The sequence below is a fragment of the Notamacropus eugenii genome, chromosome 4 (genome assembly GCF_028372415.1).
Source record: "Notamacropus eugenii isolate mMacEug1 chromosome 4, mMacEug1.pri_v2, whole genome shotgun sequence".
NCBI classification, from domain to species: Eukaryota; Metazoa; Chordata; class Mammalia; order Diprotodontia; family Macropodidae; genus Notamacropus; species Notamacropus eugenii.
This window is the reverse complement of record NC_092875.1, coordinates 66044502-66071381: the sequence shown is the minus strand read 5'-3', so window position 1 is coordinate 66071381 and position 26880 is coordinate 66044502. Positions and strand designations below refer to the sequence as shown.

Genomic DNA, 26880 nt, shown 5'->3' with positions numbered 1-26880 from the left:
TTTCTGACTGTGTGACCCCATGAGAAGTCCATGGATTTTCTTGGAAGATAGATATTGGAGTGGTCAGTCATTTCCTTCTTGAATGTGTCCCATTTAACAAATGAGGAACTGAGACATATAGTGGTTAAGAGACCTACCCAAGGCCACATAGCCAGTGTCTGAGACCAGATTTGAATCCACATCTTCCTGAGTCCAGCGCTCTATGCACTGGGCCAACTCTCAACATTCTAAGATCCCTCCTAGCTGTGATCAGACATTGGATCATCTAAGGCCCCTCAGATCTGGCATTGTAGATTCTAACTTCTACGGTTCCCCCTGCACCCCGATGCTAACTCAGGGTTAGGGTGTTGAGTTCAAGGTCTCTATCTTCAACATTTCACCATCATGTTCAAACTTTTTTGTTGAGATTAGGTCTCCTTTATCCTCCCCTAGGCTGGGAGTGCAGGCCAATCCCTCCACTGATCAGCACAGAAGCTTTGTCCTACTCAATTTCCAACCTGGATCTCTTCAGGCCTTGTGTCCTCATTATTCCATGCTGCTGCTGAACCTAGTGAGGATACTCAATTGGCCTGGCCCTACTGTAGCTCAGAACTCCTGAGCTTAAGAGATTTACCAGTAGGGATTATAAGCATGCAACACTAAGCATATATTCTGAATTGTAAGGGTCCTCCCAGCTCTGTCAACTGAAGTTCTGAGATCCCTCCCAGCTCTGATATCCTGCATCTAAGGGCCCTCCTAGCTCTGACAGTGTATTCTAAAGGGCCTCCCAGTTCTGATGTGTTCTAGAGCCACTCTCAGCACCAACGTTCTATGTTCTATGCTCTCTGTCAGGGAAAATTCCATCTTCTAAACTTCCTTCAATTGAGTCCCTATAACTGTCCAGTGTGCAGGGTGTGGGAATGGTGCATAGGGGGGAGGAGACGGGAGGACTTATACCCCTCACCTTCTAATCCCTCTGCAGGGCCCCTTCCTCTCCCTCTATGCCCTAGATAGTAAGCCAAGCAGGAATGTTTATATAGAGTAAAAAGACTTTATTAAGAAGGCTTTGAAGTCAAAAAATAAAACTCTTGATACAATTTTCTTAACCGTCAAGTCAGCTCAGCAAATATATAATCAGTACTTTAGCTGTGTAAGGTTAAAGGTCCGTTATTTTCTTTAAAATAAAATATATTTTAGTTCTTAAAATTTATTCAATAAAGTACATATTTTCCTATAAATTCCCTACATATACACAAGGTAAAAAATAAAAAAATAAAACTAAAAAAATAATAAAAACTTAAAGACATAATCAGCAAAAGGAGAAATTTTTTTCTTTTTAAAAAAAGGTAGGTTTCTTCTGTTTGTGACATGACAGTTCTGTCCCCTTCCCACCCCAAGTGGCCCCCCCCTCCCGCCCAGGTGTGGTCTGCACTGCCTCCCCCGTCCCTGCTGTCCGATTCTTGTGGTTCCATCCTGGCTAGCTCCCCCTCCCCCCAGTGGCACCAGAACCCTCCTCCCCCCTCCCCATACCCCTGGACCAGCTTGGCCTCCTCCACACTGCCCAGGGACCCCAAATTGAAAGCCCTCCCTTAAAAAAAGAAAGAAGGAAGACGATGTTCTCTGCAGGCAGGTGGGCAACCAGGCGGACAGAGCCCTTGGCCCTCGAAGGAGAGACTGATAAGCCTGGCAAAGAATGCTCCATATAAAACCCGCCCCCCAAAAGGTTTAGAAATATAAAAAAGACAACCCTTGTGTGTTCTAAATAAAAAGTGCCATTGGACCTCTTCTCTCTGTTTATTTTAACTTTTCAACTGAATACTGTTATTTGGAAATAACTGTAGGACAGCCAGTCTGCCTAGTCCCGGCAGCGTCCACACCTGGGGTCCAAGTTAAAGCTATTCTGTAAACATTGGAGGTTGGTTTTTTCTCTGTGGTTTTCTATTCCCCCCCCTTCCTCCCACCCAAGCCCAATTCACATACCTCCCCCTGTTCCCCCTGACCAGCTCTCCCTCCCCCCAGCCCCAGCCCCCCTCCCCCAAAGCTCCTCTCCCCTCCCCCCATCCCTCCTCCTCCTCCTCCTCCCCCTGGGAGTCATTTTTTTAAATAAAAAGGTCGGAGTGGAAAGGGGTGCTTGGGTGAAGGAAGGGGAGGACGAGTGGGAGGCAGGGAGGACCCCTTTCTCCTCTCATCTATGCTGGCCCCAGGCCCCCCTCCCCCCCAGTTGAAGGGCGGGGGCAGCTAGGAAAAGATATGAATGGCCTGGGTGGCGGGGGTATGGCAGGCAGGGCACTCGGGCTCAGCCTTCCCGCAGATCCGGACAGCACACTCCATGCAGAAGAGGTTGTGGCCGCAGGGGACCAGAGCCGCGATGACTTCGCTCTCGTAGCACACCATGCAGTCCCTGGAGGCCTTGCGGGCACCCTCTGAGCTGCTGGAGTCTGTAGGGGAGCCAGAGGCTGCTGACACACTGCCCGGCAGGGAGGATGACGACGATGAAGAGTAGCCCGTGCTGTTGGAGAAGGATGACAAAGAGCCCTGGGGCCCCGGGAGCCAGGAGAGGGCACTGACTGACTCGCTGGGGATGCGCCGGGCCAGTGGGTGCTCCAGGCCGATGCCCCCTGGCTCAGGCAGTGTAGGTGAGTGGCGCGGGGTGGCGGCACCACTGAGCCCGCTGTTCCTCCGCTGGGGGCAGCCGGGGACCGAAGGACAGCCGCCGAAGGCCTGCAGGGGGTTGGTGCGTTCAAAGGGAGACCAGATGGTAGCTGGCGTGGTCAGATCCAGGGCCAGGAAGTCAAAGCCAAAATCACAGTCCTCAGAGCCCAGAGGTGGGGCTGGCGGGGCAGCAGACTGATTATCACCCCCAAAGCTGAAGCTGCCTCCGCCTCCGGGGCCAGGGCCGGGACCATAAGGACTGGTGGGACTGGCCTCAGCTGCAGGGGCCCGGCTGCCATAGAAGGCCTCTGCGGGGGCCAGGCTGTCTGCACGCAAGCCAGCTGAGGGCCGCCGGGCCGGATTGGGTGCCTTGGCCCAGAGCCCCGCGGGACCGCCCAGCAGGTCGAGGCAGACGTCAGTGCCGTTGGAGTGAAAGTCATTCTCAGCACCGGCATCGATGAAAGAGCCTGTGCGCATGGTGATGTGGGCCTCAATCTCCTCACGGGCCCTGTCTACATTCTCAGGCATGCCCGTCACCTCAAACACAGGCTCCTTGTCCCGACTTGGGGTCACGATGTACGTGTGAGTTTGCTGCTGGATCCGCTTGATGGTGGCGCCCTTGGGCCCCACCACCAGCCCCACCACTCGATAAGGAACGCGGACCTGGATGGTGGTCTGCCCAGGGAGGTTGGGGGGCCCTTGCACAGCCCCCGTCAGGCCGTTCACCTTGTTGCGTGTGGCCCGGATCATAGAGAAGTGCTCAGCAGCCGACAGGATCTCCCGCTTAGCCATTTCCACGTCCTCTTTGCGCCCAGTCACAATGAAGATTGGCTCCTCGCCTCGCACAGGGGTCTTGATGTAGGTGTTGGTTTTGGCTCGAAGGGCCTTGATCTTGCATCCTGGGGCAGGAGAGGAAAAACAATGATCAGACCCCACTTCTGGAACCTCCTACCAACCTCGCACACTCTCACATTCCATCCCATGCCCCCCAAAATCTCCAACCTCTCTCCATCCCCCCAAAAATGAGATGAATCCCAGAACAATCCTGCAAGGTGGACCTGTAGTCCACCAGAGAACCCTGGCCCTCATGTCAGTAGGCGCTTTAAAAATGGGCCCACAGTAGGTGCTTTATATGTGCTCACTGACTGACTGGCTGTCATTTGTAGAAGGGGGGTCCCCTGACTCCAAATTAAGCACTATCTTCTGTATCACACTGGCTCTCAAATCACAGCCAGCTGGCAGAACATTGAGCCTGAATTGATATGTGCTGACCCCTAAGCCTCGAACCCTTCACCTCAGAAAAGAATCCTAAGCCCTTACTGAACAGAGGGACATCCCGAGTCATGAGTGCCCATTCTCACCTGGACTAAGAGCCTCCTAACTGGTCTTTCTTCTATTCTCGTTTCTTCCTGACATCACAGCTGTGATGTCAATCCACCGTTTGCTCTACAATCTCCAGTGGCTCCCTACTGCTTACAAGCTCAAATAAAACCAGCCTATTTGCTGTTCCCCAAACTCAGCTGTCCACCTCCTACCTATAAATCTTGCAAAGGCATGTCCCCAATACCTAGAATATGACCCTACCCTCTGGGTGGAATCCTTAGTTTCTTTCAAAGTGCCTCTGGGAAGCACTCCTAAGTTACCTTTCAACCTGGAGTCAAGAAGACCTGAGTTCAAATCTTGCCTCAGACAATTACTAGCTGTCTGACCCTGGACAAGTCCCTTCCGTTACTATCTGCCTGAGCTGGACGCAAAGCTAGAGAGACCTAAGTTCAAGTTTAACCTCTGACACATATCAGTGGTCACCCTGGGCAAGTCACTCTACTTTCTCGTTGCTCTGGGCCAGTACCAGCAAACACAACCAGAAAGAGATCCCTGTGGGCTCCATGTTGTTTGTGAAACCATCCGTTGTTTGTGAAACCATCCGTTGCACGTGTTGTATTTGTTTAACATGTCCCAATTACAATTTACTCCGGTTTGGGCTGCAGTCCAGTTTTGCCGGCCTTCGAGATCCAATGGAAATACATGACCCCTCTGCTCTAGGCAATTCTCTAAGACTGAGAGGTGCAGAGAAGGTATTGATTGGTAGATGAACTTTCACACCTGGGAGTTTCCTCTACCAACAACATCACAGGCCCAGAAACTCATCTGAGCCTCCACAACAACCCTGTAGGATAAGGAATACAGATATGATTTATACAAGGCTACACTTGGCATGTGCTAGAGGCAGGAGTCAAATCCAGGTCTTTCAACCCTAAGTCCAGTAAACCAGCCTTAGGTGGACTTTTCTAACTCTGACGTGTTCTAAAGACTCTCCCAGCTCTGACATCCTGGGTTCTAAGGGCCCTCCCAGCTCTGATATTCTATGTTCTAAGGGCCCTCCTAGGTCTGACATTCTATATTCTAAGGATCTGCTCATTCTGACATGCTGTGTTCCATGGCTCAAGGCTAATTTTCTGGCTATCAGTCAACAAGTATCTATTAAGTGTTTTCTGTGTGTCAAACACCATGCCCTGTGCCTCGTCCTCTGTACTGGGTTACAAAGAGAGGCAAAACAACAGTCTCTGCCCTCAAGGAGCTGACATTCTGTTGAGGAAGACAACTCTAAGTGATCAACAAAGGGAAGGGGTGTGTGTGTGTGTGTGTGTGTGTACCTAGGAAAAAGGCCTCCTGCAGAGAGAACCAGCAGGCAGAGGTGAGGAAGGGAGCATTCCAGGAAAGGGAAACACAATCAGGAGATGGGGGCTTGGGTTCAAGGGACAGCAAGGAGGCCAGTATCACTGGAGAGGAGAAAAATGTAAGAAGATCGAAAGGGTGACAAGGGGAACAAGTTGTGAGGGGCTCCCAATGGGAAACAGAGGGTTGGATCTGGGAGGGAATCCGTTTCTTTCAGGGGGTGATATGAACATGATTTAGGAAAATTAGTGAGCTAGCTGAGGGAAATGATATGAATGGACAGGAATAGGGAGAGGCCTGAACAGAAGGCTATTGCACTAGCTTAGCCACGAGGTGATGAAGGCCTGTCCTGGGGTGGCAGCTTTGTGAATGAAGAGAAGGAGACATGGATCCTAAAGACTTCATGCAAGAAGAGACAAGACCTTTCAACAGACTGGACATGAAGGGTAAGAGGGGGCTTGAATAACCCCTAGACTGGGAGCCTGGGTGACAGAAGATAGCAAGAGAAAAATTAGGAGAGGGAAGTGTTCAGGAGAGAAGAGAATGGGTTCTGTTTTGGACACACTTTGAGATGTAGATGGAATGTGAGGTATTGGAGAGGCAGCTGGTGGGATGTGATAAGGAGAGAGGTTGAGGCCGGAGGGAGAGGTCTGGGAACTGACTCCAAGGAAGCTGATGTCTCCCATTGAAGAACAGAGACCCAAAAGATGCCCAGGACCTGAGCAGGACCTGGAGGAAGATCCATCTGGAGACTTGAAGGAGAACCAGAGGAGAAAACCTAGGTGAGCACATCCAGAAAAGGGTGATCTCTATAATGCTAGAGACAGCTCTAGAAAAAGGAGAAAAAGCAATGGCATTTGGCAACGAAGAGATCACTAGTCACTTGGGAGAACAATTTCAATTTAACGATGACGCTAGCAGCCAGATGACAAGGAGTTAAGCAATGAGGAAGGAAAAAAGCAGCGGAGGCACTGGAGATAGCTTTCTCAAGGAGTTTGGCAGGGAAGGGGAAGAGGGATATAGAGCAAAGCTAGTAGGGATGGGAATTCAGGGTTAGGGGTTTTTTCAGTATTAAGGGAAACGTAGGTGAATTAATAGGCAGGAGTAAATAGAAGCCAGAGTTAGGAAAGATGGAAGATTAGAGAGAAATGCTAGATAAGGGACCAGCCAGCCTGCTAGAGAAGAGAAGATGGGATCACCTGTGTGTGTAGAGGGGATGTCTTAGCAAAGAGACTGGGGGAAGGGGATGAGGCAGAACACATCTGAGGGTGGAGATAAGGAGAAAGGGAAAGAAGGGATTTCTCCTGAAGGGGCTCAGTTTTTTTCAGTGAAGTATAAGGTAAAGTCCCCAGCTGAAAGGGCCTGTCTGTTGAGAGCCTTTCTCAGGAGGGGGTTGAGGAGTGGGGGGATGGTATTCTTGGTTCAGTGTTCTCAGCCTTAAAGCTTACCCAGCACCAGATGCTGATGTGCCCCGAACCTTGCATTTCCCCCAGTGAGAGTGGGGTGGAAGATGGGGGGAAGTAACGCTATTTAATAAGGCTGGAGTGAAGACATTTCATTTGGGGATCATTTCTAACAAGGTTGAAAGGTTCACCTGCTTTACTGGATTAAAAACACTGGCCTGGGACCATAAGATGGGGACTTGAGACCTTGATTTCTGTCATTAGCCCAGGCAAATCACTTAACCTTTGTCTGCCTCAGTTTGCTCTGCAGTAAAATGGGGGTGTCGGGGGGGGGGGGGGGGTGGTGGTGTGTGAAATGGCATCTACTTCCCAGGGTTGTTATGAAGATCAAATGAGAGAATTTGTGTATAGTGCTTTGCAAAGGTTAGAGCATTCTACAAACACTATTGTAATTAGTCATCTGACCTGAGACAGGTCCTTTGAATCAGTTTCCTCATCTGTAAAATGGGAATCATGCCACTTGCACTGTCTGCCTAAATGGGGATTGTTGTGAAAAAAAGGCTTTCTGTGTACCCCAAAAAGCCACAGACAGGAAAAAAGATTGGCATCTGGCCTGATTCAGATGCCACTGAATTAATGGAATTCCTCCTGGCTTTTGCTTTGATGGAGGAATCTGGATCTTAACTCCAGAGCAGGGGAACTAAGACCAAGACAGGGGACGCTTTGCTTAAGGCTGCACAGATCATATACCCCCAAGGTGGGATTTGAACTCAGGTCCTCTGAAGCCAGAGTCTGCTCTCTTTTCTTGTGCCACCCACCTCCTTCCTCAAGTGGCAGAGAGAGCCTGAATGTAGGGTCCAATGAGGAGTTGTGGATTCCTTCCCAGTTCAGAGCCTGGGCAGTGGGCCACACAGTCAAGGCTGGAGGAAAAGCCATATTATAAATGGTTAAAGCCATTTATAATAATTCTCGCCACGAGGTGAAAACACCAGCATTATTTACCTGTCAAGCCCAATGGGACAGTCACATGAAGGACTGCCCTCATAACTTCAGTGGATGGGGGAATGCTGGCACCCTCTCCAGACTTTAGAGTCTCAGAGTTTGCCTAAACCATTGAGAGGTTAAGATGCTTGGCCAGGATCACACAGCTAGCATGTGGCCACAGGTGAGATCTGGGGCCAGATTTTCCTGGCTGAGGCCGGCTTTCCACATTCCTAGGTGATAAGGGTTGTGACCTAGCACGGACAGGTTAGAGGTCAGAAACTAATGCCCAGGCCCAAGGAACTGTGTGAGGAAGGGCCTATCAGAGAGGAGAACATGGAGTCACATGGCCAAGGGACAGTATCACGGGAGATCCAAAGTTCAGAAAACTATATAAGAAGCCCCATCTTTCTGAACATGTTGTAGTCATCCTGTAACCTTACTGGGGAGGCTACCTGTCCATTCAGGGGGAATGGACATAAAGATGAATAAAAGCTTTCCTGATTTCCCAACAGGTAGTGTTCTTTGTTTAAGGTGAGCACATTTTCACTGTTGGGGGCTTGTGAGGCGGGCACACTTCTAACATCTGTCTACTGTGCTAAGGCTGTCCCCACTCAGTATACTCCAGGGGCTTCCTATCACCTCCTTGAAGCATTCAAAGCCCTTTAAACCCTCATACAGTTCTAGTCTTCTGATACCCCCAAGGCTTTTCCACCATACCCCATCCATGTACTCTGACGCAGGGCCCCTGGCCTCTTGGCTCTTTTTCCCACTGGACCCTCCATTCTTCAGACTCCAGGCATTTGCTCTGATGTCTCCCATGCCTGAAATGCTCTCTCTCCTCACCTCCACTTCCAGGCTTCCTTCCAGCCCCAGCTACAATCCCACCTTCTACAGGAAGCTTTCCCCAATCCCACTTAATGCTAATGTCTTCCCTCTGTGGAGTATTTCCAATTTTCTCTGTATACCATATATATATACATATACGTATACCCTGTATATAGCTCATTTGTACATAATGCAAACAAAACACATCCTACAGCAAGTCACTTCCCTTCTGTGGGACTCAGTTTCCCCACTTGTAAAATGAGTGGGCATGCCTCAATGGCCTCTGGGATCCCTTCTCACTCTGCCACCTTCTCAGGTGATAAAGGCAAATGAAGCAGTCAACTGGATTGTCAGGTCAGGGCTGCTTGGAGAAGGGGAACTGGGAAGGTGGCTCTCTGCCAGCAATGGCCTCCTTCATCTAAACACACTTGTCTCAGCTGGCCAGAGGGGCCTCCTCCCTGGCCCTTCCACAACCTTCCAACAGAGAGAAGGGCCCACAGAAAGAGGTATCACACCATGCAGGCGCTGCAGGTTCTGAGGCAGGGGGACCCCTCATCCACCCCCACCCCCCCCTAAGCAGGCCAGGTCTCAGGCTGTTTTCTAAATCAAGGAGCATGATCCTCGAAATGCCTCACACAACAAGCCACAGACTGACTTCACTGGTTACTATGGGTTCTGCTGGAACCCGGAGAGTGCCCTGGCCCAGCACCACTGTTTTGATAATCTGAATATCTGGGCTGGAATTCCAGGTCTGCAACTTAGTAGCCGTGTGACCCTGGGTATGTTACTTAGTATCTCTGGGCCTCAATCGCCGTCTGTAAAAGGGGGAGGATTGGATAAGATGGTTACTCTAAAGGTCATTTTCAGTAGGTATCTTATCTAAGTTTTGCCCTGTGGCAAAAAGATAAGACCATCTGGGGAGGGTTGGTTTAGGTGTGTGGGTGGAAGGGTTGGGGGAGGAAGTGGGGGGCAATGCATGGGAAAGTTTCCTAACAGTTATCTCAAAGTCAGAATGACAGCATTGATTTCACTGGCTTATGGTGAGAACTGAGGGAGAGGGAGACACAGAGACAGAGACAGTGTGTGAGTGTGTGTGTGTGTGTGTGTGTGTGTGTGTGTGTGTGTGTGTGTGTGTGTGTGTGTGTGTGTGCGCACGCGCGCGCGCACGCTGTTAAAACCTTAAAAAGTGCTGTGTAGATGTTAGCAGGGTATTAGTTTCCTGTCATTAAGAAGGAAGCTGGCTGTGGCTCAGATCCTGAACCTGATGCCCCCTTAGGCCTCTTTTCAGATCTAGGCTCCTTCAACATTTTCTTTCTTAATGAACCAACCTCCAGGAGTTATCCTAAGGAAAAGGGGCTATGAGTGGGCCAGGGAGCAATTCCTGAGACATAAGTCCTAGAGGATGTGTCGAAGTTTGGGGAGGGCAGGGCTCTCCCTACAGATATAACCTCCAAGTACATGTCTTGGGACTCAAGCAAGGGCACTCAGTTCTCCCCTCCCAGGGATTCCCAAGCAGTTTCACTCCTTACTCTATCAAAGGGCCCAGGCACAGGAGGTGCTTAATCAATACATGTTGGCGGATGGAATCCAAGGCACTCAGAGTCTGACAGCTATAAGAACCTGCAAGTGGAACCCCAGGGCCCATGGACAATCTGCCCCCCAATCACAGCCAAGAGCTACAGAGGCTGACAAGGTTGCCCCATGAGGATGAAGGCAGGATCACAGCATCTCCCCAAGCTAGCTACATCCAGGCTATCCTTACAAAGGTGGCTCCCATGTGTTCCCTGCTCTCCACGCCCACTGACCAAGCCCTCCTCCCTGCCTTCCACCCTTCAGGGGCCACACTTCCCCCAATTCTGGTCTTTGCCCACTAACAGTTTGCCAGCATAGTCACTGCAGAGGATGGGGCTAGACTTGGGAGCCAGGAAGATTTGGATTTCAGTACACCCACGAAATGTGTGTGACCTGGGGCAAGCACTTTAATTGCTCTCTGCCTGTTCCTCACCTGTAAAATGGGGACAATCATAGTACCTCTCTCCCACCCCAGTTATTGTGATGATCACATGTGTTATTGTGTTATCACATGTAATAACCTTACAGAAATTCTACCTATCGTTATTATCTGTGATTTCCTCCTTTGTCAAAGGGTGATCATTCTAGCCTGGATACCTGCTTCTTGGGTGGGGGGGATCAGGAGGCTCAAAAGATGTTCAAAGTGCTTAGCAAACCTCAAAAGAAAAGTCAGGTCTGGACGGGGTGGAGTCTGAGTGACCTTGGGCAAGTGACTTCCACCCTTAAAACCTTATTTTCCTCATCTATAAAATGGGGGATTGGGAGGGAGGGGGAAATTGTCCCAGATGACTTGTGAGGTTCCTTTTCACCTCTAAATCCCATGATCGTATCCTTGCTTGTCAGACCAGTATGTATTAAGTGCTTATCATGTGTCAGGCACTTAGCCAAGCACTGGGGATGCAAAGAAAGGCCATACAAGGTCCATGCTCTCGGGGCTCAGTCTAATGGGGGAAAAGATATTTAAATAACAAGACTCATGCTAGAGAGAGAATAGGTGTGAGGCCATCACAGAAGGAAGGCACCAGGACCTGGGGGAAACCAGAAAAGGCCTCCAGTAGCACATGGGATCTGAGCCAAGCCAAGGCAGCCAGGCAGCAAAGACAAAGAGGGACAGCAGTCCCAGGTGTAGGGCACAGCCAGGGCACAGGCGTGGAGAGGAGAGATGGGAGAAATAGCAAGAGGGCTGATACAGTTGTATCATAGAGCCTAGACTGTGGGAGCAGTACATTACACAACTGAAAAATGTAAGAAGGAGCCTGGTGATGAAGTCTTAAATGCTAAACAGAAGACTTCAGAATATTTGATCCTGGGGGCAGCTAGATGGTTCAATGGATAGAGGGCCAGACCTGGAGTCAGTACAATCTGAGTTCAAATCCAGCCTCAGACACTTACTAGCTGTGTGACCCTGGACAAGTCACTCAACCCTAATTGCCTCAAAAAAAAATTGACTTAAAAATATATTTGATCCTGGAGGTAATAGGGAAGAACTGAATTTGATTACAGAGGGGAGATGACACCGTCAGTCTCACACTTTTGGGCTTGACACAGCAAATAGCCACCTTTCTTAATAAACCCTTATTGATTGATTGGCACCTATGCAGGGAGAGAGCCAAACTTGTCTGTGTCATTCAGGACCTTCCACGCCATCCATGATTGGCCCCAATCCTCCATCAAGGCTCCCCATCTCCCTCTGCTCCCACTAGCTGCTCTTGACTCTAGTTCATGAACACAACTCCTACCTTGCCTTTCTAAACCTGATTCCATCTTGTCTTCAAAGTCCACATTCCCCAAGAAGCCTTTCACACTTTCATTATACACATCAAGCCCCAAACATCCTCTTTTGTCTGTTTTGAACATGGATGACACAGGACTAGGTGTCCGGAAGCTTGACTCACCCACCCACCCCTTCCAAACCAGTCCCTTCCCTGACTCAGCTTTCCCTTCAATGTTTTGGTCAATTCATCAATGATTTGGTCAAAGGCCCACCTCCTCTTACTGTTTATGCCCTGGTACAAGAGGCCTGAGGTTCAGGGAGGTACTAGCTGGCGGTGCTTTACCCAGGAAAGCAGATTGGAGGATGGACCTCAGGTCACCTGGCCCAATGCCCTTGTTTAACAGATAAGTAATGCTTATCTCCCTCCTAATCCAGTCTTGTCAGGGCTCCCTGGACCAAGATGGCTAGCTACTCACTGGGCTCTGGAAATCAATCAATCCATCAATCATTCAACAAGAATTAAGTGTTTACTACACACCAGGCACTATGCAAGGCCCTGGAGATATGAAAAAAAAGTGAAGGGTCACTACCCTTGAAGAGTTTGTCAACGGGGAAGACAACATAAACACAGGAGACATTCACGTAAGCAAAGGAAAAGAGGACACACTGATTAAGCACCTACTGGGTGCCAGGCAAAGTTCTAAGAGTTTTACAAATGGTATCTCACTGAATAATCTACAAAGAGCAGATATGTCTCTATGGAGTGGATATAAGGTAGCCTAAGAGTGGGAGGTGGGGATCGGGAAGGGCCTTCAGCAGAAGGAAACTGGCTCTTAGCTTAAAACTTGGAGGAAGCAGAGCCAGGGACTCTAAAATGCGGAGGTAAGGAAGGAGACAAGTCCATGTGTGAGGACAGCCAATGCCAAAGGCCAAGACAGGAAATGGAGCACCCCACATGGGGCCTGTATGGCGAGGTCACAGAGTGTAAGGAGGGCATGATGTGAAAGAAGGCTGGAGATGTAGGAAAGGGTCTAGAAGGTCTGAGCTTTAAATGCAAAGCTAAGTTTATATTTGATTCCAAAGACAACAGGGAGCCACTGGACTTTATCGAATAGAAGAATGACAAGGTTAGGGTATACTTTGGTGGCTGTGCAGGGGACAGGTTGGAGTAGAGAGAGACTTGAGGCAAAGAGACCCATTAGGCAGCTACTGAAATAGTGCAGGCAATGGAAAGAAATACTTACACAAACCAATGCAAAGTGAAACAAGTGGAACCAGGAGAACATGTACACAGTAACAGCAACACTGTTCAATGATCCACTATAGACATTCTCAGCCATACAACAATCCAAGATAATTCCAAAGGATCTATGATGAAAAATGTTATCCACCTGATGGAATGTGAATACAGATCAACGACTACCATTTTTCAATTTTTTTTCTTGGTCTGTGTTTTCGTTTACATATTAGTAATATGGAAATGTTTTGCATGATTGCCCATGTTTAACATATCAAACTGCTTACTATCCTACTGGGGAGGGGACGGAGGGAATTTGGAACTCAAATATTTTTTTTAAGTTAAAAATTATCTTTATACGTCATTGGGGAAAATATTTTAAAAATTAAAAAAAAAAAGAAATAGTCCAGGCAAGAGGCAAGGAAAGGCTTAACTAGGATGGTAGTCATATGAATGGGAAGAAGAGGGTGTATCTGAAAGATGGTGGGAAAGGGTAGAAAATGTGCCAACTGCTAGATCTTGTGGTGAGGATGAGTGAGTCAGGAATGACCCTGAGGCTGCAGACTAGTGACTAGAAGGATTCAGAGGGCAAGATAATCAGCAGTGCTGGACAAGGATGAGTTGGAGATGCCTACAGGACATGCAGCTACAAATGTCTAATGGGACAAGAGCTCAGGAGGTTAGCGGCTAGATGGACAGATCAAGATGAGAACTGAACCCATGAGAAATGGTGAGATGGTCACGCAAGAGTGAACAAAAGGAGAAGAGGGTACAGACCAGAGACACCCCACAATTAGGAGATGTGCAGTCCAGTAAATGAGGCCAAGACGGAACGGTGAGGCAGCTGGAAGCAGAGCTGAGAGGAACAAGAATCACAAAAAATCAGCAAGGAACTGATATGTTAAATGCCTGAGCCCAAGGACTTCCGAAGAGGCTGAGGGTCAGAATGGAGAGCAAAGCTGACTTCTAGGGACAGGAGAGGACAGACAGGCCCGTGGGATCACCAAGAGTCAGACATGACTGAAGACTGCCACAAGGGGAAAACAGGGGATGCACATCCCCCACACCAGTGGAGTAATCTACAGCAGAACTGACAGGTAGCCTTGCCATTCCACCCTAATGCACCCTAACTCTCCAGAATTAGGACCCTGGACCACTCTGTGAGATGGTGCATCCATTATTATCATTTTACAAAAGAGGAAACCAAGTCTCAGAGAAGGATGACACAGCTAATATGTGCTAGATGGAGGAGGATTGGAATTCAGGTCTTCTGATTTACACACACACACACACCCTCTCTTTCTTTCTCTCTCTCTCTCTCTCTCTCTCACTGATTATCTTATACAAGAGAGGCTCCTCTGGGTAGCTGGGCTCTCCCCAGACACTCCAACCCCTCAAAAGAGTAAAGCGCATCAATTTTCAGTCCTCCCCACACAGTGCCTAGCCTAGGGTCACTTGCAGCAGCCCCCAGAAATGAGGACCACTGGTTGCTAGACTGACAGCTGAAAACATCCACCAACCAACCCACTCATTTGACAGGGGAAAGTTCCCTGAGTCCACTGTCACACAGGTCGTGAACAGTGGAGGCAGGATTTGAACCCAAGCACTCAAGTCCAAAGCGACTGTTCTTTCCCAGCTGCCTCTGCAATAAGAGGCTGCTGCCCCTTGGAAGTGCATGGCTTTTCTTTCCCTCCTCCAGGGGCCCTCCTCTATCCCTCAGACACTCCCTCCGTTCAGTAGCAAATAAAGACAGCTTTTGTTTCTCCAAACTTCACAGCTGACAGGGCATTTTCCTGGGACAGCCTTGGGAGGTGAAGTAGTGCAGGAATTATTACTGTCTATTTTACAGATGAGAAGACTGGAGTTCAGAGAGGGTGAGGAGTTTGGTCAAGATCCCACAGCTAAGAGGTAGAGACGGGGAATCTGAACTCAGGGCTGGAAGATCAGATGAAGGGAAACCGTCTCCAATTTGGAAAGAGGGGAGCAGGGATTGGTGATAATCAGTCTTCACATTTACAGTTTTTAAGGTTTGCAAAGCACTCTGTGGACATCGTCTCATTTGATTCTCACAACAACCCTGTAAGGCAAGGGTTCTTAACCTTTTTCTGTGTGTCCTGGACCCTAATGGCAATCAGTCTGGTAAAGCCTGTGGCCCCCTTCTCAGAAGGATGTTATTATTTCACATCAAATAAAATACATAGGATTATAAAGGAAATCAATTATTTTGAAGATGTCATTCTCAGTGAATCCCTTGAAATCTATCCAGAGACCTCAGGTTAAGAACTGCTGCTGTTAGTAAAGTGCACAGATGAGGAAACTGAAGCGGAGAGGGATTTGCCTGAGGTTACACATATCAGTGAGAGCCAGAATTTGGGGCCTGGACCCTGGCCTTCCCAACTCCAAGCCCAGGGGCTCTATCCACAAAACCACACTGGCCTTTCCAAAAATGAGGCCAAATAAAAGTAAATGTTGAAAACTAAAAATAAATGAATATATAATTTTTTTAAAGGGGGGACCAAAGTAACCTTTTCTGCTGAGCTAGGCCCAGGCTCCACGAGGGGCTAAGTTTATTCTCTTCTAGCAGAAATGAAAGAACTAGGGCAAGATCCCATAGCACAGCTGGGAGTGCAGATCAGACTCCATGCTCCCTCCCAGGGCAGGGACTCACCTCCTTCCTCTACCATCTTCTCCTTCAAGTAATCATTCCTTCCACTGGAGCTGAGTCTTAGCCCTTTCCCAAAGCTCTCACAGACTATCAGACCTCAGACGATCCCATTGAAACGATTTTCATTTTATTGAGGCAATGGGAACACAAGTGGCTTCCTAGACTGTCACACAACAGCTAGTAAGTTAAAACCCCCATCCTCTGACTGCCAGCCCAATGCCCTTAGACCACATCACACTTTCTGGGCATTATATTTGATGCTCCAATAATTAAGGTTTGTGGGTAGAGGAGCCCATAGAAGCATGCGATTTAGGGCTCACTGACAGGAATCTTGGGGATCAAGTCCAACCTTGTCATTTTTCAGATAAGGAAACTGAGGCACAGAAAAGGCTCGCTCAGCAGGCCGGGGGAACTATGGATGGAATCCAGGTCTTTCTCCAAGAAACCTAGGATTCCTGTTACCCTCTGGGGGAACTGATGATGGGGATAGGTCCCTGATTGTAGAGCAGGCTAGCCCTGAGTCACCTCTCCCTCTACTCCACAGTGTACTATATGCTCCATGGCCAACAGGGTATTGACAGCTGAGCCCTTAACAAAAGAACTGCCAATCGCTCCCATGTCAGCCTGCTTTATGTGTATTGTTACATTTGATTATAAACATGGCCTTATGAGATAAGCAGTGTAAGGATGAATATTCCCATTTTGCAGAAGAGGAAACTAAGCCCAGAGAACAGGAATGACTTTCCCAAGGCCACACAAGCAGTACATGGTAGAGCTAGAATTTAGGCCACCTCTAAATTCAGTATTTTTTTCCCTTCCCAAGTGCCTCCTGGCATGAGCATTGGATCAGGGGCTTCCCATTTTGTCTGCACCTGTCATCAGCTATTTCAGCTCCCTCAAATGCGTTCTCCTGAAGCCATCTTTGCCTCTGCCTTCACCACAACCATCCCCAGACATCTTTTCTCTCTTGTCCCATACTGCCCCTCCTCTAGCCCCAGACTCGACCACTCTTGCCTAGACCACAAAATCCGCCTCTTCATTGGTCTCCCCAACTCCAAACCTTTTGTTTGAGCGGCTAAAATCATCATGTCCACTATACCCCAACCAATGCATATGGTGCAGATACAGATATAGTTGCAGATACAGTTCTCCTACCTCCTGTCCATTGCCCACATCTGATACCTTCCCTTTGGATGTTCTCCCCATTCTCCAAGGCCCAGACACTCCCTCTAAGAAGATACCCCAGAAATACCAGCGAGCATCCCTTCTTTGCCCTCTCTAACATTGCCTACCGCTCAGGGCACGTCTGATTTATGGGTGTCTGGGTATAGTATCCCTCTTACTCAGCTGTGAGTGGCACAAAATTTCCTATCTCCAGCCTTGGCAATATTAGGCCTCTGCATACAATGAGCACTTAATAATTAATGAATCTTCCTGAAGTGTGCCTTTCATCACAACTGGCCCCTGCTCCAAAATCAGCATTAGTTCCTTTTAGCCCACTAAACCTCAAGCCCAGAATTGTCTGAACTGGTAGGGCTTTGCAAACCTAGACAAAGCACCTCGTCTCCGAAGAAACTGAGGCACAAAGAGGGAAGGGATTACTACTCCAGGTCTGAGGGTTTAGGTTTCCTGCCTCCAACTGGCCTCCTCCTTCCGAAGCCAATTCAATCTGACTAGCTTTTACTGATCAAGCATCTACCACACGGAAGGCACATGATGCAAAAATCAAAGGAGAAGCAGACCCTGCCGTCAAGGAGTTCTGCTAGGATATATGATGATGGCTCAGGAGGAAAAAGTGAGGCTGGTGACCTCGCACAGCCCTCCCTCACATAAAACAAAGTCAAGTACAAGTCATGTCGTCATTTCTCTGATGTCATGATCTTCTTCAAAAACAAAGGACGAACACAACAACTAGGATAGGTCGGTAAACAAGTATATGCAGGAGAGAGAGCCCTGGCTGCACGGAGCGAACCAGAGAAGGCTTCCCTGGGAGCCTCGTGAGCTGAGCCTTGAAGGAAGGAAACAAGCATTTGTTAATCACCTCCTGGGTGCACCTGTAAAACGAGCTGGAGAGGGAAATGGCAAACCACTCCAATATCTCTGCCAAAATAACCCCAAATGGGGTCCCAAAGAGTCAGATGCCACTGAAATGGCTGAGCAAGAAGTATGTACCTACTGCGCTAAGCCCTTTACAAACATCTTATTTGATCCTAACAACAAGCCTGTCAAGATGCTATGATTATCCCCATTTTACAGATGAAGAAACAGAGGCAGACAGAGGTGAAATGATATGCCCAGGATCACCCAGCTAATAAGTACCTTGAAGCCAGTTTTGAACTCAGATCTTTCTGACTCCAGGGCCAGTGCTCTATCCATTGAACCACCCAGGTGCCTCTGAAGGAAGCTAGGGATACTTAAAGGTAAAAGAGTAAGGAATGAAAGCAGCCTGTGCAAAAGGGCCACGTCCATCAATTCCTGGCTGGAACCCTCTTTATTCCCTCCTCCCCCATACACACCATCTACTTCTGCAATCTCCTCTCTTTGCTTCTCCCCATTCTGCCAGAACCACCTACTCCGCACATCCCATCCCAGGCTCACTGAGTCACAACGCCCTTTAAGACGCAAGCTCATGTGTCTCTACCAGGAACCCCCCTCATAGCCCCTCTCCCCCTGCTTAAAGTTCACTCCTCCCTCCTCCTCACTACGTGCCCTCAGCACACCTAAGATGGCACTCTACCCACTGATGCGCCTAGGGTTTTGGTCTCCTGGTCTCCGGTGTTTTCCGGTATATCCAGTGGGCACAGATGGCCTGCTGGGTGCATGCATGTAATCTGGAGCTCTATGCTGGGAGCTAAGTGGGACACAAAGGTCCAAAGTCAGCCAGGAGCAGCTTGGAGCAGACTGAGGCCTTGTCAGGCATTCCCTTTAAGACCTTCTCTGGGCCTCAGTTTCCTCATTTGTAAAACCTGAGAGTCTGGGTCTCTGAGGTCCCTTCTTCCAGCTCTCAATCTCTAGGTAACATGCCCTCTTCTCCGAACAGGGGCCTAACAACACCAACCTTTGAAGGGTGGCTGGCTCAAATGAAATCATGTATGAAAGCACTTTGCAAACCTTAGAAGCCCTATAAAAATGAAAGTGCAGCATTCATTAAGGAGCTGATCAGGCTCCAAGGGAGAGAAAACCTGAGGACCTTGTCCTCCCACCCTGGACAAGCCCCGAAGTTACAGAGCCCCTCTTTTGGAATCCCAATTTCTTCGATCCACTATACCTCCCTTGGCAGTAGCTGCCCAAAAACTCAAAGGAGACACCAGTAAGAAAGCTGAAAGCTGCATACAATGCCTGTTACTGCAATTATACACATTGAGGAAGGCATACCTATGGGGAATTCCCAATATGCCCAGGCTGCAAGCCAGGAAGGTGAAATCACCAGGGACTTCCTGAGAGAGGTGGCATTGGAGCTGGGAGAGAGAGGGGGAGGGGGAGGGGGAGGGGAGAGAGGATATTCTGGTGGCAATCTGCCCTACACAGGCAGGAAACTGAGAGAAGGGGGAAAAAGTTAAGACTTCTGGAAGTGATTGTTGAAAACTGAAAACAATTAAATTTTTTAAAAAAGAATTACAATCCTAATTGACTCCAGATACTTGATACTTACTAGCTGTGAGACCCTGGGCCAGTCACTTGATCTCAACTACCTCATAAAAAATTTTTTAAAAATTTGAAAAATGACAATCCTGAGGTCCCTTCCTTTGCCACAGCATCAAAGGCCTGGTCTCCACAGTCCTTAAATTCCACCTCTCCCCTAATTATCAAATAAGATATTTATAAATTGCGTGGCAGTGTCTGGCATACAATAGGTGCTTAATAAATGTTTATTTTCTTCGCTCCAAAAGGCAAACAAGTTCCACCCTTCAGGGCCCAACTCAAATGCCACCTCTACAGGAAAGTTTCCCTGCTTCTCATCACCCTTCAGATGGCTTTCACTCCTAAGGATGGGGGAGTCTACCAGGACAAGCCTTCCAGAGGAGGTGGAGAGCTGAGCTAGGCTTGGAAGGGACCCAAGGATTTCCAAAGACAGAGGTGGGAGGGTGGGGAAGTTCAAAGTCCCAGAGGTGGAGAACAAAGGTCTGAGTAAGTCTCTTACTCCCGTGGGTGGCACATTTTCCCTTTCGGCTTTCCCCAGGCTCCAAGGTCAGGGAGCCCCCTTCTCCTCCTCTCCCAGCACTTGGTTCTTTGCACTGGCTGCATCTCACATAGATACAGGATTTTAAGGTTCGCAAAGCATCTCCACAACCACCTTGTGGGGCAAGTGCTGTGATTATCCTTATTTGACAGATGAAGAAACCAAGGCCCAAAGAAAAGTGATTTTTACCAAAGATCACACAGTGAGTTTGTAAGACAGAGAGGTCTAGAACCCCACCCCCACCCCACCTTTCCAAGCCTCTATGCTATGGCCCAGTGGGGGTCTGGCACGGTTCTGGAGCCAGGCCAGTGGGGCAGGGAACAGTTTGGGAAGACAGGATCCAGCCCCCTAGCCCAATCATACTGCCCCTATCCTGGCCTTCTTTCAGGAAGAAATCTTCCTGGTTAGAGTGGGCAGAGCCTGTGTCCCCACCACTGCCCCAGATTACAATGCTACTCCATATTATATATTATAACTTATTATATATCATTCCAAATTATAACATTGGCTAACCACCCTTTCTCCCCCACCTTACTGCCTGATGAGCTTCCAAGTCCCAGGGCCCTCTGAAATGTGCAGAGCCCTAACCCATGTTACCTACAATGCCCAGGTGTAAGCCCGAGATTGCCAGGGAGGGAGATGACTTGGGATTGGGAACCCTGGGGAGCAGACTTTCTAAACTCATTATTTTGCTTTCCCCAACAGAAATGTTTCTCAATGTCTTGCCCATAAAGAGGATTAATAAATACTTGATTGCCAGATATTATAAATTGTGCCTGCCCTGTAACGCATCTGAGGGAGCTGGCCATTCCCAGGGCACCCATGGGGATTCCTCCAGTATAGAAGGATGGTTTTATTTAGGGATTCCTCCCTGTCAACCTTGAGAACAGGATAGAGCCCAGGAGTCAGCCTCAGAAGACCTGCGTTCTAATCCAGCCTCAGGTCACTTAGTGCCTTATGAGAAAATAGGGTTAATAATCCTTGCATTATCCTCCCTGGCCCCCCCCCCCCCCCAGGGCTATGTAGAAAGTAAAGCACTAAAGAAGGAGGAGGGACTATTTACTTTTGTATGAAACCCAGATTTTCATAGAATAAGTTCATTTTTGTTCAAAGTGGGAGTCACGTGTCTGCCTAACCTGAGACAGGGAAGGAGGGAGAGGGGGGTGGGGGGGGGGGGGGTGAGGAAGTGTTTCGATAGAAATCTAGGCTTTAGCTACTACAAGAATGTCAGTCAGCTTCTAGGACACCAGAGGCCAAGATACCAAAAGAACTTGGGCCTTCAAGGGTCTGCTCCCAGATTTACTAGGACTCCTCAAGTGACTTTGGACAAATCTCCATGACAGAGAAACTGAGGTCTAATTGAAAAGTGATTTGTCCAAGGTCATTTAGGCAGTGGCCAGCAATGGCTATGGTTTGTGTTAGGTTTGAATTCACCTGCTGCAGCGCTGGCCCTGAAAACACTGACTCAGTTCAAACTCTGCTGATGCCTGTGATCTGGGTGACCTTGGCCCTCTGGGGTCCCTTCCACCTCTTGGATCAGTGATCCTTTGACTGGGAAAGGGCCTGGATATCCAGCTCCCAGGGGTCCTGAGAGAGCTCAGAGGCACAGGGGCCCCATGTACTCAGCCCAGATCACTCCAATGAGCTCCATGCCAGATGACTCCCCTATGCCCACTAGGGTGGGGCCCCAACCACTCAGGAGCTGAGGGCAGAGAAGCTACTAAAGACACTCCACAGATAGGAGCTCCATCCTCTGCCTGACCTTGGCCAAGACATCTCCCTGAGTACCAGATTTCCTAAATCCAAACTAGCAACCAACCAAGCAGCCATAACTGGACCCAGCTATGGTAGCAACAGTGGCAGGGCAGTGCACAGAACCAGCATCCACGATCCCACTGAAAGCTCACAACAACCAGGGGAGCTGGGTCCTATTCTCAGCCAGATGCTACAGGAAACTGAACCTGAAGGAGAATAATCGACGAGCCCAATAGCCAGACCAAAGCTAGCTCCCAAGGAAGGAGCTGATCCCAAGCCCAGCGTTCCTCCACTCTGGCACATTGGGAGCAAATGATTTCAAGGAGAAATGAAGCCAAACTCAGCCAATACCAGCTAGATGAAAAATAAAATAAAGGGTTCTAGATTGGGAAAGGCAGAGAACCTGGGTGCAAATTCAGACTCCATCACATCCTCTCTCTTGGCCTCTGTTTCCCCATATGTCAAATGAAGGAGCTGGACTGAATGATCATTAAAGGCTCTACATCCTATAATCCCATATGGGACTCAGTTTCCTCATCAGTCACACAGCAATAAACCTGTTCTCCCCTGGGAGATAATGAGCAGACAAGCTAGACTGGGACCAGCCTGACCTCAGGAATTCTATCCCAGACCAGGAATGCCACAATGGACGGCAGAAAGGGAGTCAGGCAGTTTTTCCAAGTCCAATGCAGCCAACCTGGCCCCACCCTGCTTCCCAAACCAGCCTCCCCCCCACCTAATGCCCGCTCCCCGCCCCCCCCCAGTCACAAAGAAAGAGCTAGGCTAGGCAAGGGAATGAAGGTGGGGAGTCAGGGGGAGGGGGGTTCGGGAAGGGGGAAGAGAAAGTTGAGACCAGCAGCCAAGCTAGGCTGGGCTGGGCCAGGGCTGAGTGGAGCTAGGAAGGAGTCGGGAGGGGGGGGAGTGGGCTGGCTCAGGGCAGAGCAGCCACCAATGGGAAGCCTTGGGCCTGATGTCACCATGCTAATCGCAGCATGGTCCTCTAACAAAGGGAACAATAGGGCAGCCAGCCACCCAGGCCCCTCCGACAATAGAGCCGGCCCCAGCCTTCTAGCCCGGGATAGAATGGAGACCACCCCCTCTTCCTCACCAGCAGGGGCTGTCCGAAGCGGGGTGGGTATGGGGGTGGGGGTGGGTGAAGGCACCGCACTCCAGATATCCACTTGCTTATCAGATCGATACATTTGGGACCACTTACAACCCCAATTGGAATATCAAATACAGGCTCCAAGATCTCAACCAAAACATCAATACCCTCCCACTCCCAACACACACACACCCTTATTATCCCTGTAGCGTCCCTGACCGTAGATCTAAGTGGTCTTTGTGACTGATTCTCTGCAAAGCGGGAGATGACACCCCTCCCCATCTCAATCAGTTTGACAGAATTCGATTTACAAGGATTTCTCCAAAAAAAAAGAGGGGGGGCCCTTAAGCCCCAAAATGAACAAAACCTAGCTTTCCTCTCCTCTCCCACTCATCCCCTGGAACTCCCTTTCTCCAGATCATTAACATGATCTCAAACTTCGGCTGGTCCCTTAGCTAAAGAGGTAAGGTCCCCGAGGTGGAATCACCAAGCCCAGGCAGCAGACAAAAGGTGGAGGGAAGCCAGGGCTAAGGACAGGGGATGGAGGGGTGGGAGGAAGATGATCAAGGCTGGCAGGGTGAGAGGAGGGCTTCTGCCAAGTTAAACTCTCCAGGCACTGCACAAAGGGAACAAGAGTGACCCAGATACAGTAAAGGGGGGGGGGGGGGGGCGGGGGGGGAAATGTGCACATCTTTCCCGGGGAGCCCAGGTCTCCCGTCCTAAATTGGGGGCGCCTGTCATGTTAAGATCACCAAAGCTGAACCCCAACTCCACTGCCAGGGGGCCGTCCTGGGCCCCCCTAAGAGTTACGCCCCCTGTCACTTCCATGCCCCCGATTCTAAAGGGAACGTCAGTGTGGTACAACTTCCACGCTAGGGGCGGTCAAGCCACTTTGGCTAGTGTCACTTTCTGGAATAAGGGACCTCGGGCGCCGCCGGGGGAGGGGCGGAGGGCCCGGCCGAGGCCAGGGAGGGACTTTACCTTGTCTCCCCACAATTTCGGCGACGTGCTCCGAGCTGGGCACCGGGACGCACTCGGTCATGTTAACGCTCTTCTTCCGGCTGCCGATCACGCTCATCTGCTCGGCCAGGATGGAGTGGTGGCTCAGGTGAGGGTGGTGGTGGAAGTTGCTGAACACATCTGGCGGCGACGTGGTGTTGGAGGCCGGGGGGCTCACGTCTGCGTCCAGCATCTGCAGGGCTCCCAGCACGCCCCCGGCCCCGACGGCCACCCCTCCGGGGGCGTCCAGCCCGGGCCCGGCGGCGGGGTCCAGGTCTTCCAGGGCGCCGTCGGCCGCCTCGTCTTCCTCCTCCCCATCGTCGTCCTCCTCCTCCTCGGCGCAGGCCTCGCCGTTCACCCCGCCTTCTTCCTCCTCTTCCTCTTCCTCGGCGTCCTCCTCTTCTTCCAGTCCCAAGATGGAGAGCTGGTCCAGGGCGAACCTCAGGGCGGCGGCGGCCGCCTCCTCCTGCTCCGGCGGGGCGGCCCCCTCGGCGGCCTGGTCAGGGAGCGGGGGTGGCGGGGGCGGCGGCGGGGGCGGTGCGGGGGGCTGCTGTTGCTGTTGCGGGCCGGGGCCGGGGCTGAGCATCCCGCGGCCGCCGCCGTGGGGCGGCCCCGCCGCGGCCGCCGCCGCCGCCTCCCCTCCCTCGGGCTGGTAGATGGAACTGGGCATGGCCGGGCGCGGGGAGGGCGGCGGGGAGCCGGGCTTCGCTAGCCCCGGAGCTGCTGCCGCCGCCGCGGCCAGTGCTGCTGCGGCAGCGGGAGCCGGGCCCTCGGGGGGGAGGCGGCCGGCGGCCCGAGCAGGACTCGGGGCTCCGATTCTCGCCGCCGCTGCCGCCGCTGCAGCTGCTGCTGCCGCCGCTGTCGCCGCTCCCCGGGCTGCTGCTGCCGCCGCTGCTCCTCCTCCTCCGCCGCCGCCGCCCCCTCCTCCTCCTCCGCCGCCGCCGCCGCCCCCTCCTCCTGCCGCCGCCCCCCGCCTCCTCCTCCTCCTCCTTTGTCTCCTCTCCAGCCGGCCGCCTGCATTCAGCAGCAGCGGGGGGAAGAAGGAGGCCGGGGGAGCGGCGGGAGGCTCAGCTGCGCCCGCGGCCGCGGCCGCCGCTGCTGCTGCTGCCGCCGACGACGCCGCCGACGCTACCGCGGCCGCCGCTGCCGACGCCGCCGACGCCGCCGACGCTACCGCGGCCGCTGCCCGGCGGGCTGGCTCCGGGCTGGGGCTGGGGCTGGGGCTGGGGCTGGGGCTGGGGCTGAGGCTGGGGCTCGTCGCGGCGGCGGCGGCGGCTACGCGGGGCTGCGGCTGCCGGGGCGGGAAGCGGCGGCGGTCGCGGGGGCTGCGGCGGCGGCGGTGGGCAGGGCGGTGGGCAGCGCGGCGGCGGCGGCGGCTGGAAGCTCCCTCCTCCTCCACCTCCTCCTCCTCCGGCTGCCCCCCCCCGCCCCGCCTTTCCCGGGAGCCCGTGACGTCACCCCTCGGCTCAACAATGGGTCAGGGGACACGGCGCACGCGCGGGCTCCGCACCGTCCCACATGTCCGCGGAGAGGCGGCCCGGCGCGGCTGGGCGGGGCCCGGGGCGGGCTGGGCCGGGCCGGAGTGGGGAGGGGGAGGACGAGAGGAGGGAAGTAGGGAGTCATGGGAGTCGGGAAGGGGCGGGGCAGGCGGGGACCCGCCTGGGCTTCGGGACTGGCCGAGGGGACCGTACTTGAGTCCGTCTGTCCTGGGACAGCGCCCGGCCTTCTGCACGCGCTCACGCGACGATCCCGACCTTCGAACACGCCTTTATGGCACGAGGACTGGTGGGGCAGATGCACAAAAAGCCCCATCCCACTACCCCCAAGCCCACGGACAGCAAAAGCTAGGCTGGACCCCCCCCACACACCCTAGCGCACCCCTGGAGACACCCCAGCTAAAGACACCGAACTCCTTATTCCTTCCACTGGGGATCAGGGTGGAACTAGGGTCCCCTCGGACTGGGGGTGGTCACAAACTTCAGCTGGTACTGCGTGAGAGGCCGGTGCCCAGCATCGCCCCAATTGGTGGTTAATCCTCGGCCGGTCCCTCATGTCCCCTTTTTCTCCCTTTCGTGTGGTGGGGTGGATACCCAGGGCATGCAGATTCGTTGTCCGAAGGGGAAAAAAGTGTCCCCACCCCTACCCCAGGATCCTGCCTCTAGATCTGGACTGGACCTCAGGAGCTGTCTAACACAAATCTCGTTTTTTTCACTTGAGGACATTGAAGGTTAAACATCTTGCCCAAGATCAAAGGGATAGTAAACGACAGAGGTGGGTTTTTGAGCCTGTGTCTTCGCTAGCAAGATGGTATTCTTTCCTCCGTGCCACGCTTGCCTCCCCAAGGTAGGGGAGCTCTAATATCCTATTGGGAAACTAGGCTGTGTACTTTAAATCAAGCACTGCCTTCCTCAAATTTTCTTTGTCTGTCTCTGTCTACCTAGAGAATAAATGGTGCCTGAAAAAAAAAACAGTCTGACTATTAAGAGTCCGAGGGGATCTAATTCAAGGATCTCTTTTAACAGATAGGGAAACTTGAAGGATTTAAAGCCCCTCTATCTTTTGGTTTTAACCTCTTTTTACCCATTTTATATCACCTTACTCCCTTCCCTTCCAGCCAGGTCCTCAAGCCCTGCTGTTAGCTGTATGCCGTCCTTTCTGACTTCCACCTCTCAGAATCCTTCCCATTAAATCTCAGCTTTGGCACCACCTCCTAAGTGAAGCTTTTCTAGGTCTCCCAGGCCTCCCATTTGTTTGTGCTCCTCAAATCCCCACCCATTTATTTCTACATGTAAGCATCAAAATGGCAGAGACTGTTTCGTATCTGTCTTTATCACCAACTGCTGGCAATGTTCCTTAAGCAAGAGTGCTTAATCAATGGAAGTTGAGGCCCAGGTAGGGAAAAGTATTTGCCAGGGGTCACAGGGCAAAGTGGTGGCAAAAAGGGTTCAGAGCCCAGATCTCTTTCAAAACATGTATCTTGAGTTCCCTACTATAGGAGTCAGAAAGTTGTACAGAAGTATAGTTTGAGAGGGAAAATAAGACAAAGTGCCTATAACAAGGCTGTAAAAAACTCCTTCAAGCTCTGACATTTTGTCTGGTTTGTTCTAAGAACCTCTCTGATTCTGACCTATTCT

The 26880-nt window shown here is 51.1% G+C and overlaps 1 protein-coding gene across 1 annotated transcript; it reads right to left on the bottom strand.

The window, feature by feature from the left end:
- Positions 1-1010: 1010 nt before the first annotated feature.
- Positions 1011-24416, bottom strand: MEX3D (mex-3 RNA binding family member D). The gene is made up of 2 exons (XM_072601564.1): positions 23729-24416; positions 1011-3530 (listed from the first exon to the last, which is right to left on the bottom strand). Exons 1-2 carry the CDS (start codon positions 24414-24416, stop codon positions 2218-2220), a joined length of 2001 nt encoding a protein of 666 aa, XP_072457665.1. The 3' UTR covers positions 1011-2217.
- Positions 24417-26880: the final 2464 nt, after the last annotated feature.